The sequence below is a fragment of the Onychostruthus taczanowskii genome, unplaced genomic scaffold (genome assembly GCF_017590055.1).
Source record: "Onychostruthus taczanowskii isolate IOZ18803 unplaced genomic scaffold, ASM1759005v1 scaffold32, whole genome shotgun sequence".
Taxonomy (NCBI): Eukaryota; Metazoa; Chordata; class Aves; order Passeriformes; family Passeridae; genus Onychostruthus; species Onychostruthus taczanowskii.
The window spans coordinates 286,058-302,563 of NW_024500572.1; the positions used below are offsets into that span (position 1 = coordinate 286,058).

The 16,506-nt window shown below is 45.9% G+C and overlaps 1 protein-coding gene across 2 annotated transcripts in view; it reads right to left on the bottom strand.

The window, feature by feature from the left end:
• Positions 1–4,505: 4,505 nt before the first annotated feature.
• Positions 4,506–16,506, bottom strand: part of ADGRD1 (adhesion G protein-coupled receptor D1) — a 110,927-nt gene continuing 98,926 nt past the window's right edge. For both annotated transcript variants that reach the window (XM_041410225.1, XM_041410227.1), the window contains 4 exons: positions 8,878–9,004; positions 7,646–7,687; positions 5,719–5,811; positions 4,506–5,090 (listed from right to left, as the gene is read on the bottom strand). In XM_041410225.1, coding sequence (XP_041266159.1) covers positions 4,995–5,090; positions 5,719–5,811; positions 7,646–7,687; positions 8,878–9,004 — 358 coding nt within the window. In that variant the 3' untranslated portion in view covers positions 4,506–4,994. The remainder of the gene's footprint in view (positions 5,091–5,718; positions 5,812–7,645; positions 7,688–8,877; positions 9,005–16,506) is intronic.

Below are 16,506 nucleotides of genomic sequence, written 5' to 3' on the forward strand. Positions count from 1 at the left end.
CCTGGGAGCAGGACTAAAGGCCTTGTCCTTGCCTCAGGCTTTGCTGGAGCTGCCTTAGGCAAGGCTCTCCTGCTGTGCCAGCCCCTGTGGGGACACGGTGACGCCTCGGGGCTCTGCCACCAGCCCCGGAGCAGAGCTGGGACTGCAGCGAGTGCCGATGGTGGGCTGGAATTAGCTGGGATTTCAGGAGCTTCTTTGGTCTGAACTGCTGCGGATTCAAACAGAAATTATTCACAGAAGTGGCTTTTTTGAAGTCATGGCACAACTATTACCCTTTCTGTCCACTGAAATGCTCTTAAGTGGCTCCCCTGATTTTTGTTTTATTCTGCATTTCCCTCCAGAATATTATGAGCATGAACTAAAGCTAGGGTTTTGCAATGGCAGAGTTGCTAATTGTGCTGCAGTTTTGATGTGATTTTTGTGTGTGTGTGTTTTGGTTTGGAGGTTTTTTTTTGTCTTGAACTGTTTTATACTTTATTCTCTGTTTGTGAGCAGGTATCAGCAAAAGCTTAGCTCGGAGGATGCTTAAAGGAACACATTCAGTGCCCAATCAAGCCTGATTCTATTCAGTAACAACAGACAACAACAGGGACAAGAGGGAGTTTCAGTTTTGCCTTTGGCACAGGTGGGAGCTGCCCTGAGGCAAGGGAGCATCCTCGGGGAAGGGGCTGCTGGAGACCCAGGGCAGAGCTCACACGAACCAGACAGCCCAGAGCAGCTCTGGGGGAGCTCCCTGAGCCAAGGGAGCATCCTCGGGGAAGGGGCTGCTGGAGACCCAGGGCAGAGCTCACACGTCCCCTGGGACTCCGTGTCAGCACCTGGGCAGAATGCTGATGTCAGTGCTACATTCAGTGCTGTAATCATCCTTGACAAGATGAAATATGGCCCCTGAATTCCAAGAACATATGGGATTATTGAGAAGGAAAATGGTGTGAACAAGGGCAATTATAGCAATAACTATCCATGACACACTACATGGAGTCAGCCAAGCATAACACAGATATAATGAAAATATTTTTAAAGGCAAACATGATGTAAGCCGGTGCCAAAATGATCTAATTTATTATTCTGTCATGAATGATAAATATTAATAATCTCTGTGTTTCACAAAATAGCAAGAAAGTTTTCTTTTATATATGACTTGATTTTAAAGGAGACAAAGGGAAGAAGCTTTATTGGAAGAAGATGAAAAACCTTTCTCATCTGAATTCTAATCTTTAATTTTTCAGCATATAATTGCTCTAGTTATTTTCCCCCACCTCACCACACCTGCGCAGCACAGAGGAGGCAGCTGGCAGCAGTTAATCTTCACAGAAGCAGCTCTGGCCTTGGAAAGGAGCTGCATCCCTGGGAGGGAGCTGAGGGGACTGAGATGTGGCACTTCTGGACTTGCATTGTCATGCTCAGGTAAGTGTAAGGGTAATAAAGCTTTCATACAACAAGAATTGTTTTAAACCCATCCCCTGTGAGCTGCTGTGGGCTGAAACCCCTCCCAGAGCCCGAAGCTCTGCACGGGCTGCCAGCAGCTCTCTCAGGCTCAGTGCAGTTTTCTCTGGGCATGAAGTTGAACAGAAATTTTGCCTGCACATCAGTCAGACAGCAGCTCTCTCACAGCACGTGGAATTGCTCTGATGGATAATTGCAGGATTAGCACTGATAGGGAACCTTCACCGTGTTGCTGTTGTTTGCAGTCCATGTCAAAAGAATCATTTTAACAAAGTCCTTTTAGGAAATTAAGATTTCTTATTTATTTGAAGGGGAAAAAAACAACAAAACTAAATTATTTTACTAACTACTGGCAAAGTCATTCTTGCTACATTACCTATTTTTAAAACTCACATTTCATTCAATTAAGATTTCATACTGCTGACAAAATGATGCTGTCCAAAAAAGAAATTGTAATAGCTGCTATATACAGGCCCATAAATAAACTGCAAGATTTTCCAAGCTTCAAGAGGCTGAGGACAGAAAGAGATTGTTTAAAGATTCATTTGAGCATTTCTTATTCAGTACATTTGCTGCATTCAGTACCAAGAAAAACACTTGGAATCAAACAAAAAGAATGTTTATCGACGGCAACGGAGCACGTTTGTACTTTGTGGGGATTTTATCAAAAGGAGAAGCAGCCCCATCCCCAAGGCAGTGTGAAAAATTCAGTGCTCCAAACCTCACAGCCAAAAACAAGATAAAAGTGGCAGGGTGCAGGAGGAGCCTGCATCCCCAGGGATCCCAGCAGCCACAGGTGGGTGGGCAGTGCTCCCTCACAGCAAAAGTGAAAAACCAAACACGTTTTCATGCTTGGCTCAGTTTTGGTGAACAATTTTAAAGCAGAGCACACCTGGGTGAAAAATTGATGTAGCCCTTTGTAGCACTGCCATTTTGCAGTGTCACTGGGGAGTCTCTTGCTTGGGGACACATGGACCTTGGCTGGTCACAAAATGACCAATACAGCACAGCAGGAAATGCAGGTAATGACAATTGTGCAGAGGGGAATACTTTCAAAAATTAAGATTTAAAGAAAAATAAAAAGGTTGTATATGTTGTCTGCTTCATTCACAGAACTTTGTGCTATAATACAATGATTAGAAAATGATCAAGGAGGGTTTCAATCTATATTTGTGGTCACAGTGTAAAACCAAAAACAAACCAAAGAAACAAACCAAAACCAAAAGAACTCACATGGTCCAGTATAAAAAATATGCTTAAATACATTTGCTGCACACAACACAAACTCTGAACACTGTTATCACAGAACTCCTCTATTCCATCTCCTCTGTACATTCCAAGGGCTCTGTCTACAGGGGCTTTTGGGGGAAAAAAAATCATTTTCAGGCCAAGAAAAGCCCATATATTTGCACAGCTGTAGGACAGAGCAATGCAGAAAAGGTGAGGAGAAAACCATACAGAAAAGCCAGAATAAAGACACAGCCATCTACATATTCAGCTTTTACTGACCCTCTGTTTGGAGTTAGCTGTCATATTTAGCATTAGGGAACATGAGACCAAAGCCTGTGGACTTCATGCCTGTGAATGTGTGATGTGCAGTTCTGCTCCAGCTGCAGAATCCAGCACACATCTGGTGCAACTGAAATAATTTCTGTAGAATGTTCTGAGCTGAAAGCTGAGCACGCTTGGGTGGACTCTGGGCTTCCAGTTTGGGGATCACACCAACAGGTCTTGGAAGGGGGAAAGGCAGGAAAGATTGGGCCAAACTGAAAGAGATCCTTCTTTTAGTGCAGGAAGGAAATAGGGACAAAACTTGATTTGGATCAAGCAGAAGTTAAATGCATTGAGTTTTTCTAAACTTTAAATTCCATGTCTTTTGGATTAAACACTTAACTAAATTCCATCATAATTGGTGAGTATTTCCTGTTCCTAAAAATCAATTTACTTTCATTTTACTTTTTGATAAATTTACTATGCAATAGAAAATTTCCACTCTGCACATTAGAGTGTAAATAGCTTTTCTCTTGGAAACAAATAGCACATTCACTGGGACCAGGAATGGTCTGAGCTGCTGAATGCACACACATTTAATTAAGGTAAAAAAGAAACAAAAAAACCACAAAACATCTTAGCAAGAAGTGAGGCTGAGGAGCTGGGTGTGCTCTGCAGTGCTCTGGCAGCCAGGGGATCAGGACAGAATTCCCTGCTGGTCCCTGCTGCTCCCTGCACAGGCACAGCTGGGGACAGCAGCTGTGGCTGCAAAGCCACCCCGGGCAGAGCCTCACCTGGGCAGTCCGGGATGCTGAGCAAGCCCCAGGGGCTCTGGCCAGGGGTTGAACTGGCTTGGCTCCAGTGCACAGCTGGGCTGGCCCTGCCTCGTGCTCCAAACACCACTCTGAGAGCCTTCAAAACACTGCTCAGAAGAAAAATCACAGTGTTTTTTCCCTCCTTAAAGATAGTTCATGGCAGTACTAAAGCAGAAGCTACTAAATGCTGAGCAGAGTCTAAAACCACAAAAGAGACTGCAGAGCCCTGCTTAAAAGCTGTCTGCAGGAAACAATACTCGGAGTTGTTTGCAGGCTGGCTGTCTTCACAGTAGATCAGTGTGTTACATCTTTGTGGCAGGAGTTCAGTGTCTCAAAATGACCAGTAAAAGGAGCAAGATAAGTCACAGCGCCGGGTCCTGGTTTCTAGAAGCACAGTGAGGTTGCAAAATGCACTCGACAGAGAGTTGTTGACTGCATCCCCCAGCTGCAGGCAAAGCAGGGGAATAATTGGGTAATTTGTATGGCAATGTGTCAGCAGCCACAGATCAGCAACAGAGGAGCTGTGGCTGCTCCAGGACAGCCACAGCCCGGTTACCTCTGATGATAACGTGGCAACAGGAGGGGCTAAAACACTGACAGGCCACATCCAGGAGATTTACACCTCACAGGTGCTGTTTATGTGGGTTCAGCTTTGCTCACCCACACCCCCTTGGGGAGTGGGGTAGCTGGAACCTGCTTCTCCCTCAGGGCCTGCCTTCCTTGCAGCGCTTAGATAAACACCATACCGTGTGCTTGGAACCAACTTCACTTTGATAACTCTGTAAGGTAAAAAAATGTAAACAGAGAGAGCACAGCAAGTCTGGAATAGTCTCATTACAACGTCACAATGGGAAGCATTTCATTTTAGAGCATAAAAATCCATCTTTTCAGAGGTATGTTGCTTTCCCTCAGTTCTGGGAGCTGGAATGATTCAGGGAGCAATAAGCCCTCCTTGCATACCTAGTGTTTTCATCATTGCTGACAAAATGTATCATCCAGTGTATATTTGTGCTGGTCATTTTTACAGATATTGCTAATAGCCAAGTGCTAGAATGTGTTACAGTTTTGAAGGCAAGCAACGAGGGCTATTTACTCAACAAAACGGTATGGCAATTCCCAATTCATTAGGCAGTGATTTAAAAACCCAGTTTTCTACTGTTACTGGCAGTGAGAAACAGCTGGACACGGTGTCAGAGGTCCTGAATGTATGGCTTGATTTCCTCAGAGGAGCTGCTGCTCGTGTCACACTGCTGATAAATCAATGCGGTTTGCTGAATTGGTGCTTTTATCCCAGGTGTTCAGCTTCGTGGGAGTTGTGCCTGGCCTGTTCCCAGTCATCTGGAAAATAAAATAGTACAGAAGATCAATTTATTTATTTTGCCAAGCCACTCTTGCCGATGAAATAAAAGCTTGAAAGCATCTATTTGCATTACAGTGTTGTCACAGGGTCCTGAGAGCATATGCCATAAAGGATTCTTAAACAGTTATTGCCAGGATCTGAGGTGATTGGCAACGATCACTTAATAACACCTATCACTTCAGATGTCTGGTTCTTTATAAAAACAAATGTCTTCTGTCTCAAGACACTCTAAGGAGAGCTAGAAAAGGATATTCACATGTTGGCTTAAGAGCAAGAATGCCCTATCAGAAAGCCACCATCAGAGCCACACACTGCCAGAAAGCTGCTGGAATGCAGAAGTCCATTGCAACTGGGGGAGCAACCTTACTGAACCATATCCAGAGCTCATAAAGCTGTTTGCTTTTATTTGATGGTTTCCCAGAAAGCAGTTTTGTCCTTTGCTTTCAAAACAAATATTGAAGCTGCAACTTCATGCTTGCTGGTTCCACCTGCCTGCACTTTGCATTAGGCTGGTGCTAAAAATACCCATGGGCCTGCTTTGTTCTTTCCAACAGAATTTAATGTGGAACTCAAATACAGGAGGGGGAAAAGAGGAGCAATACTTACAATGTCTGAATTGAAGGGCTTCACATTGATGTTGCGTGTTGAACTGCTGGTGAGGGACCAGACCTTGGTTTTGTGCTTAAAGGCAGCTCTAACCTTTGGCAAAAAACAGTGAAACCAGCTGAAAAAGTTGTGTTTATTTTCACAGGCGCAGCCTGCAATCATTTCCCCTTTTTCCTTCCTCCACACAAATGTCACTGTGCTATCAAACGACAAACAATCCACCCCTACACTTTTCTTTGCCTTCATGGACTTTCACTGGGACACTTGCACATTTCCCAGCTGAACACAGAGCCCCAGGCTGGAGCAGGAGCTGCCCATGCAGGCAGGCTCTCCTGGGCTTCACACAGCCCTGAGGGATGCAGGGGCCACCAGGACACAGAGCAGCTGCCAGCCTGGTAAACTGAGTCACTTGAAGGTGCTGGGTAAGCTCCCTGCAGATGGAGCCATGTTCTTCACCAGGTGAAAACCAGATGGTGAGACAAGTAGGTGAGACTTGTCAAGGACTGATGGCTGGAAGTGACTGCTGTGGAGATCAAGGACATCTTGGCCCATTCTCCTGTGACTTTTACAATACCAATGCATTTCTGTCTGGGTGCACTGGGAATAAAGCCCTTTTTCACCCAGCCACTGCTATACCCAGTCTATGGATGTTTCTTTACAATATCTGAGTTTTACTTCTCTGAAAGAAATTCTCAGGAACAATTCCTGCTGTTTAGCTAAAGGAGTATTTTAGATATGCACAGCCTGGCAAGGGGCCAGTAGGACCTGCTCTCCAAAAATGACAGCTCACATCAGCTCTGTGGTTTTTGAGGACATAAATTCTGAAAAGTTTCTGAATTTAATTTCTCATGAGGCTCCGGAAAAAATAACAGCAATTCAAATATTTGTTTTTGATATAAAATATTTGAAACTTGAAGATTTCTAAGCCTGGGGGAGAATAGAATAAAGAAGTATTTTCCCTCCCTGCCTTTAACCTGCCTGCTTAATTTTAGTTGATTTCAATAAAGATCAAGAGTTCCAGAGTCAGACCTGACTCTCCAAACTGATTTTGGCAGAGACCACATCAGTGAATGCTCCGGGTTGGCAAACAGTAATAAATAATAATTTCTCTACAGAAGAGCTGGAGTGCTGCTCTGCACAGGAAGCAGCAGCAGGTTATGGGGCAGAGCTACTCATTAACATCCAGGAAAAAGATCTGTGCAGAGCCAGAGCTACGAGGGTCTCCACTGAGCCTCGCCCTGGCAGCGGTTTTGTAAAAACCATTTTTTCAGTAATACTTGTTCCTGGGCATTTTCTGCTATCTGCCATGGGAGGAGAGGATGCTGCAAGCCAAATTTACATCAGCCTTGTCTTGGCTTTATCCCAGCTGCTCTAATGCAGCCTTAATACAAAAAGGTGCCTCAGTCCCCTACGAACACCTGAACTTCCTGCCAAGAAAAATACCTGGAAAATCTTCTACTCAGTGTGGTTTCCCATTAAGGACTGCATGAGCAACATCCAAAAGTATGTTTGGCTGAGAATAATATTTATTTTCCTCCCTGGGGCTGCAGCTGTCACAGAGCCCCCAGCAGGGACTGCCAGAGTGAGTCCTGCTCCCACTTTTGGAGCATCTCCTCCTCACAGTGCAGCCTGTGCTGGCTCAGCCCCTCCAGCTCTCAGGACAGCTTCTCTCAGCTTCTCTCCTGACTTGAACTGCTCCTCTTATCTTGGTTCTGTGTTTCAGACTTTTCTCATGCTAATTAAAACAAAAAGTCAAGCATGGGTAAAAATGCTGCAAGTCACAGAGCCAGAAGAGCCATGGATTAATTAAAAGAAGGAAATCAGTGACACAGCAGGCAGTGATAACACAGAAAGTCTGTTCTTGCTCCACACTTATGTTCTTTGAATCTGGTAACACCAGATTTATTAACACCATTTGGTTACATACCTCTGAGTTCAGAAGACAGTGAAACAGGAACATGAAAAACCCCTGAAAACAGAAAAAAAGGGAGAAGGGTGAGGTCTGGCTGTGAAAAATCAAATGTTTCCTACTGTGTTTCTCTCAGTTTGTACAGAACAGGCATCAGGCAGCTGGAGCCCTATAAATACCAGAGTGCACTAAACCAGGGAGTCCCAAGTGAACCTGGAGAAACCTGCAGCATTAGGTGACTGTGGGGCTTGTCTGGAACTATTCCTGTAAAAAAAAACAACTCCTAAACTTTGCTGTACTAAAGGAAAAATCTGGCTGAAAATATGCAGAAATTCTTGTTTCATGACAACAAGAGAACTTTTTGTTTGTGGCTGCAAAGAGGGGAATGCTCTTAGGGAAATGCCAGATCAGGATTTTTCAGGTTACAAAAGCAAGGTATTGGCACCAGGAGAATTTTCATGGCAGAATTTTGCTATCTTTGGGCTTTTAGTCCAATGCAAAGTGAGAAGTCCAATGCAAAGTGAAAATCCCTTTCCCTCACAAAATAATTTTATTTTCCTGGCAGTAGTATTCAGCACCAAGAACCCTGTTTCACTATTTTTGTATCCATAGTGCTGTTTGTTTCCAAGACAAGAAAGGATTTACAGGAGATTGTTTTTCCTTCCTCTTTGTAACACTGGGAAAGAACTGTAACATGCCTATAGGGCTATGGCTGTACTGAAATGTCTGCTTAAAGCTAAGCAGATGTTTACATTCCTCCTTGGACAGAGCTGCTTTTCTGGATTGCTGTGCCAAGGAGATGAGGGCTGAGTTTCCTGCATGCAGGAGTTCTGTACAGCACAGGGAATAGCTCCACTTTTGATCTTTCCCATAAACTTCTGTTTGCTTTCATTTAGTCTCAGTAATGAAGCCTCAAATTGGCATTGAAAAATTGGCCTGGTATCTCTACTGAAGGATCCTGCCTGTGGTACACAGTGCTGCAAGAATGAATTTCATTTCATTTCTGAAGCTCAGTGCTGTCTCATTTATTTAATTATTGCTACTGGAAACTCTAAGGAGTGGGATAGAAGTTCTGTTCAAACAAAGACAAGCAATTGCCAGCACTCTGGGCTTAGCACAGAATTAAAAGACAGAGGAAGGAACATAGAATAAAATGCAGCAAACAAACATGTGAATGCATTACTAATGATCCATTTAATTGGATCTCAGAAGCACTCCTGTTACCATAAATTTCCCCGCCAGGTACTTACCTGTAGTGAGTTAAAAACAGCAAATATATACTGAAACACCAAAGCATGGGCATTGACAGCCAAAACACCAAAGATCCACGAGCTCCCCAGGATTGGTAAGAGAACAGCCACAGCTTTAGCTGTTAGTCTGTAGGAGAAAATGGAAATAGGGAATTGTGGTGAGATCATTAAAGAAATGTCAGCCTCCACACCAAGGAGTTTATCAATTATGTTCTGGCAGCAAGGCAGCAGGTGGAACTTTTCCTTACTATAAAATTCTTTTAATGTGAAAGATATTAATTATTTTTTCATCTGTGGAAATGGGGATAACAGAACATTGGTATCACACAGGGTAAATACAGATGGTGAGTCAGGAACTGAGGGAGCAGGGAAAGAGATCTGAGAGATGGTCACAAAAACACTGCAGTCATTCTTCAGTGTCCCCAGCAGTTTGTGAGTGGCAGCCAAGTGCAGGAGGCAAAGAGCAGCGAGCCCTGCCCAGGTCACAGCTGTGACCCACCCTGTGACCACCCAGAGAGCTCCTCAGGCCAGGGGCAAACCCTTCTGCCATCGAGGCACGGCTGCCCCGAGCCAGAGCAATTCCAAGCAGGAGCGGGTGAACCTTGGCACACCCAGGCAGTTTTCAGTGCCAGCCCTCCAAGGACAAACTCCTCCTCCTGGCCAGCCCAGAGCCATTTTAGCAGGAAAAGCACGAAAAGGGACCAGTCCCCCTCTGGAGCATGTGCCAGGAAGGCAGAATAATCCCAATTTCCTGCACTACAAACACTTACAGAGCTCCTGTTGCAGCCCCTGGGATTCATGCAGATTTATCAATTAAGTGTTTAAAACATCAGTTAATTCAGTCTATGGTACAATTACAGATAGAGAAGCCATGGGGCAGAAAAGAAACAGGGGTAGTGAGAAACTAAAATTCAGTCCCTGCTTGCTAAAACCATGTTTTTTAGAAATTATCAGGTTTCTATTTAGGTGGGAACCTATGCAAGGCAAAAAGCTGTTTCAGGGAGATTAATGTCCTACTTGTGCCTCGTGCCCCCTCGAACAGATTAAAGCCCACGTTGAGAGGAATGCACAGAGCTGCCTGACAGGAGGCTGCTGTAATTACAGCAAACACAAAACAAATTATAATTTTGTCCAACACAATTCAATAAGAAATCTTTTAATTAAACCTAGAGACAAGATATCTTGTTCATTTCAGTGACCTGAGCACACGCTTCATTATATCCTCAACTAAAAGTGTGCCATGAAGTTTATAGGAAAATCTGGGACAGAGAAGCATCTAGATTTTTTTTTCCTGTTCTGGTTTGGGTTTTTTTGTGTATTGATTCACATCTCTGTATGCTCAGCCATTAATATTTCGGCACAATTCAATTTAATTCTTCAAGGAATTTTTTCAGACAGAAAATGAAGGAATATCTTAAAGCTCGAGGTCCTATTTAAATTTTTAAATTAATTTTAAAAGATACAATTTTTAAACAACTTATAAAAGTTTATTTTTGCAAATCAAAGATGCTTTGGGTTTTTTTTTTTGTCTGATAGGATTAAAGATCCTCCCCAAACTCTAAGATAAAATATGCTGCACTGGGGAGCTGCCAGCAGAACAGCTCTTGCCATGGACTTTGTGCAGGAAGAGCTGTGAAATGGCACTGAGCACTCAGGAAAATGCAGTGTGCAGGATCAGGAGCTGGGCAGGCCAGGGAACACCTGGGGAGGGACCAGGGACACCCAGAGCCTGAGAGGGTTCAGGGTTTCAACACATGGGGATGGAGCAGGGACACCCAGAGCCTGAGAGGGTTCGGGGTTTCAACACATGAGGATGGAGCAGGGACACCCAGAGCCTCAGAGGGTTCAGGGTTTGAACACCTGGGGATGGACCAGGGACACCCAGACCAGGAGGGTTCAGGGTTTGAACACCCAGGGAGGGACCAGGGACACCCAGAGCCTGAGAGGGTTCAGGGTTTGAACACCCGGGGATGGACCAGGGACACCCAGAGCCTGAGAGGGTTCAGGGTTTGAACACCTGGGGAGGGACCAGGGACACCCAGAGCCTGAGAGGGTTCAGGGTTTGAACACCCAGGGATGGAGCAGGGACACCCAGACCAGGAGGGTTCAGGGTTTAACCCTCTGCAGCTGAACCAGCAGGGGTTGGTACCCCCAGCACAGCTCCACTTTTAAAATTGCCTTCACCACAAACCACCTCGTTTCCTTTTTCTCTTTTGTTCTCACTCTCTGGTTTCATAAAATTTTCAGTTTGGAATATTATTTTCCCCAACTGTTTCATTGCCAAAAAATGTTATCATTGTTTCCCTTTGAGTCAGAGCATAAATGGCTTCATCTGATTTGTAGCTGGGGGCAGAATAGTCAGGCAGTCAATTTTCAGTATTTTCAAAACCATCCTTAGAGTTTGGATTTCCAGAAGCCTTTAATATTGCAAATTACTCATATAATTCTAAAAATCACGTTTTAATAAAAATGGCTCTTCATTAACCCCAAAGTTCAGCACATGTGCAGCAGAATTCCATAGCTAAAATGAAAATACAATCCAGATGTGGAATTTTCCATGCAAAAGTATTAATGTTTCATGCACACTCATTTAAAAAAGCAGCCATGTGAAGGTGAAATTCATTTAAGATTGAGGATCAGCTCTGCCTATGATTCTCTTAAGTCTCAGTAAGACTTTTTTGAACTTCTCCCTAGTTATTGCACAGCCTTCTCTGCTTACATGTTTGGAATTTCATTCTGTGTAGGAAATTATTAATTCAAGGTGTTTATGAGCTTTACCTACCAATCAAAGGACCCAGCTCTACAGTTCCTGGAGCTCCTTTGTCTTCTTCCACTTATCCCTCCCCTTCCTACCCTTATTCTATTTTAATATTTTAACTTTAAAAAAGAAAAGTACTAACTGTAAAATGCTGCTTCAGAATGCCATTAAGGTAGCAAGGTTAAAAACAATCCTAGAAATACAAAAGTTAATGTTCCACTAGGTGCATTAATTCTGACACACTGCACATACTTTATCTTTTCTTTTTGTTCCAGTTTTTCTTTGCTACATGAATATTTTAGTAGATTAGTTCTGGTACACTAAGATATAGAGCACAATCAAATAGATGTTTTTGGAGAAGGAATACCTCCCCATGCACGACTTATGCTGTGCAACCTAAAAAAAATAGTCACTAGCATCAATGGAGCTTTATATTGTCCATAAAATTGGTGACATAAAGCAATAATTTGGGGCAGGGGCTGTGCTTACTCTGCAGGTACTGTGCTTCAGCCCCACCAGGACGTCATAAACCTTGCTAGAAGCTTTTTTCTTGAGCCCAAATGTGCCAGAAAACAGAACAGCCAGCTACAATTCTCCTGAGTGCCCCTTGCCATGCCCTGGCAATGAACAGCCTGATTCTCACATGCACTTTTCAAAGCTCAGGTATTGCCATTGTCTGCACTCCAACAGCACCAAGTTTGTGAGCTTTTGTCTCTCTGCATCTAAACACACTGAAGGATCAGTCCTGGAACTAATTCATTAGGAACAAAGCAAATCCAGCACAGAATCTCCTTTCTATTGGTACATGTTGCCAAGTTGCTGGTTTTGGGGTTTTTTTTGTAGGTATATACCTGTCATTACTTAAACAACTTCTGGAAAACACAAAAATACTTCGAGTCTGATTAAATTTTTACATCTAGAGCATCTGGAGAGGCCTTTGGACTACGATCAGCTGTACACAGCCTGCCTGGAGCTGTCTGTGCTTCAGGGCTGCTCAGGCTCTGCCCAGCACCAAACCCCCTCAGCTGCCTTGAGAGGCTGCTGGAGCTGCACCCACCCGGAGCCCCCCGCAGGGCTTCAGGTCTGGGGGCTCAGAGCCCTGGGGCAGTGCCTGCAGGGCTGCCCGTGCCAGGTCCTGGCAGCCCAGGGCTGTCTGTGCCAGGTCCTGCCAGCCCAGGGCTGTCTGTGCCAGGACCTGGCAGCCCAGGGCTGTCTGTGCCAGGTCCTGGCAGCCCAGGGGCTGTCTGTGCCAGGTCCTGGCAGCCCAGGGCTGTCTGTGCCAGGTCCTGGCAGCTCAGGGCTGCCCGTGCCAGGTCCTGGCAGCCCAGGGCTGTCTGTGCCAGGTCCTGGCAGCTCAGGGCTGTCTGTGCCAGGTCCTGGCAGCTCAGGAGCTGCCCTGCAGGTGTGCCAGGTCCTGCCAGCTCAGGGCTGTCTGTGCCAGGTCCTGCCAGCTCAGGGCTGCCTGTGCCAGGTCCTGGCAGCCCAGGGCTGTCTGTGCCAGGTCCTGGCAGCCCAGGGGCTGTCCCACTCACCTGAGCACCCGTGGCTGAGCCCCTCTGGCAGAAGGCCAGAGTCCAGTTCCTTTGAAAATCCTCAATCAGTTTTTCACAGACACCTCTGCTGAGAGCAGCATTCACTTCTCCATTAATTTCTAAGCTGTCCATTTAACATCCACTCACCCTTTCAATCTCCAGATGAAAAAAAATGTTTTCCTTTCCTCTTCCTGTTCTTAGGGTTGAATTCTATTTCCTGAGAAGTTAAACCTGCTTGATGGAGCTCTTTTCCCATCCAAATGTCTTCAAGTGGCTTTATTCAGTTGCTTAGGTTTCAGCACTCACGTCAGGCCAGGATTTTGAAGCCTTCTGTGTGTCTTGCTGGGGCACAGGCTGTTAGGCAGCATTTTAACCCAGCTGAAATCAATCAGCAGGGGAAGGGAGGTTTTCTGAGCTGGATAATGACCTCAGCTGTGTTGCAGCCCTGGTGTGCAGAAGCACAGGCTTCAGCACCTCTGAGGTGTATTTTCATTAGTAGCATCATCTAAAATCATTGCAGTTGCTGAAGTTACCAGGGACACTTTTCCAAGAGCACAGCTGGGCCTTGCAGGGTGCTGTATTTGCAGTTGGTGTGGAACAGCTCCCCTCAGCTGTGATTGCTGCCTTGCCTCAGTTCATCTCTGCCCTGCTCTGCTCCTGCCCTGAGCTCTGTCAGTATTACAGCAGTGCACAGCGACCACACTGACACCTTTACAAGGGAGACATTTCTCTGCTTGCAGAAACAAAACTTTATTACTTCTGTGGAGGGGACCCCTAATTCACAAATCAGTTTTATTGGTTCTATGTGGAGCACTAATCCTTTTAAGACTTCTGACATCCACTTTTCTGTCATGATGCCTGCTGAAGTAAGAACTAAATTCAGACTCATAAGCCAAGATTATGTAATCATTGGAGGAAACACTGTCTAAAAAAAGCAAAATTCCTTCACCACAATTCACAGAACAAGACAAGTCTTTTAACTGAAGTTTCTCTCTTGTTTCTTGAGCTCCTCTCTAGTCACTTCCAGCAGTACCCTTTGTGTTTTATATAAAAATAAATAAATCCCCAAAACCATGACTAACATTTCAGACTTACGGCTGAAAAAAAATTAATTTAATTGCAGTTTCCTGTTTGTTACAAGTAATATTTACTCACTCCTCAGCTGGAAGTCAGAGAGATGCTGGGAAACCACAGGTAGCAATTCTGGCTGTGAATGAAAGTGATTTTCACACGCAGCCCTGTCTCATGAGCTGGCTGCTGTCCCTGCTGAGCCCTGAGGAGCAGAGCCCTGAGCACAGCCCCAGGAGCTCTGTGCTGCTCACTGGGCTGCCCACAGCTCCTTCCCCACCCCGAGGAGCCACACCAAGAGCTGCAGGTGCCACCAGCACCAGAAGGACAAATGGAACAGTAATGGTGACAGTTCATCTTTGATGGAACGAGGCAGCAAATGTCAGAAAAAACACAGAACAATCTTCAGGGCTGATGAAGAGCCACTGAGTCCACTTGGGATCTAGAGCAATGAGCTCCCTTGCAGTCCTCAAGAAAAGAACTCCTCTCTAGCTGGAGCAATGCCCGGGGGTGTTGGAGCTGCTGAGCAGAGCAGCTACAGCAGAGCAGAGCAGAGCTCTGCCCAGCAGAGCAGCCCCAGCAGAGCAGAGCAGAGCTCTGCCCAGCACAGCAGCCACAGCAGAGCAGAGCTCTGCCCAGCAGGGCAGCCACAGCAGAGCAGAGCAGCCCCAGCAGAGCAGAGCAGCCCCAGCAGAGCAGAGCTCTGCCCAGCACAGCAGCCACAGCAGTCAAAGCTCTGCCCAGCAGAGCAGCCACAGCAGAGCAGAGCAGAGCTCTGCCCAGCACAGCAGCCACAGCAGAGCAGAGCAGAGCTCTGCCCAGCAGAGCAGCCACAGCAGAGCAGAGCTCTGCCCAGCAGAGCAGTCACAGCAGAGCAGAGCTCTGCCCAGCAGGGCAGCCACAGCAGAGCAGAGCAGAGCTTTGCCCAGCAGGGCAGCCACAGCAGAGCAAAGCTCTGCCCAGCAGAGCAGTCACAGCAGAGCAGAGCTTTGCCCAGCAGGGCAGCCACAGCAGAGCAAAGCTCTGCCCAGCAGAGCAGTCACAGCAGAGCAGAGCTTTGCCCAGCAGGGCAGCCACAGCAGAGCAAAGCTCTGCCCAGCAGAGCAGTCACAGCAGAGCAGAGCTTTGCCCAGCAGGGCAGCCACAGCAGAGCAAAGCTCTGCCCAGCAGAGCAGTCACAGCAGAGCAGAGCTCTGCCCAGCAGAGCAGCCACAGCAGCCAAAGCTCTGCCCAGCAGGGCAGCCTCAGCTCAGGCTCAGAGCCAAACCCCCCAGCCCCTTCCAGCCCAGCAAGCCACCCACGCCCACAGCATGGCAGTGGTACCAGAGCAGGGCTGTGGGTGCCCTGCTGAACAAAACCCAGCTCTGGGCTCTGCCAGACACCTTGGTCTAATGGGAGAACTTCCATCCAAAAAGGACACACGTGGATTTTGCCTCTGCTCCTGACTCCAAGCAGCAGCTCATGAATTCCTGCACATACACCTGTACCTGTACCTCCTCCTCCTGCACTCTGTCCTGGCTGCAGTCAGGCTGCTGGCACAAGGCAAGTCCTTTAATCAGCACATACACAGTTGCTTACCTAATCTTGGGTGATTTCTAGGCAGAACTATAGCAAATTAAAGGGGAAAAAAAAGACAAAACTAATAACTGCAGAGGCCATTTCCCATTTCCCAAATGTTATTTGCGCTTTCAAAATAATGGTGTGAATCTGACTAAGAACCATTTACAGTCACTTCAGATCATTGCTTTCTTGTGGGTGTCATTTATAACCCAGGAAGAGGCTGCTAAATGAAAGCATTGTAGCTACAGAAAAAAAATTCTAGGCTGCAACAGCAAATAAATTCAGATTGATTTTTATCCCCTGAGTGGGAAGGGAGGTGGAATTGTTCTTTCTCTGAGTGTTTAACAGTCTGCCCTCTCACCACAGACCCTCACAAGAAGGCAGATGCTGCCAAAGCAGCCTCACCTCTCACACGCCTTCCCAAAAATCTCAAACTGCCTTTAGAAGACACAGCATTTGCTCAGGACACAGGCCTGAGCTCAAATCAGGCTTTTGCCCAAGGGACTGCACTTTCCATTTTTGCAGAAAAGTGTTTGACTCCCTGCTTGATGCTCATTCTTGCCTGTTGAACCTGTCCCACAATTATATATTGAATAATTAAATATTGTCTGGCTCAGAGAGAGAAGGTGAGCTCCACAGATTAGTCACAAGGCACTCCCTGAGAGAGGGGAGTCCTACCTAATCCTTGCTTTATTAATATTGCTGAATTGA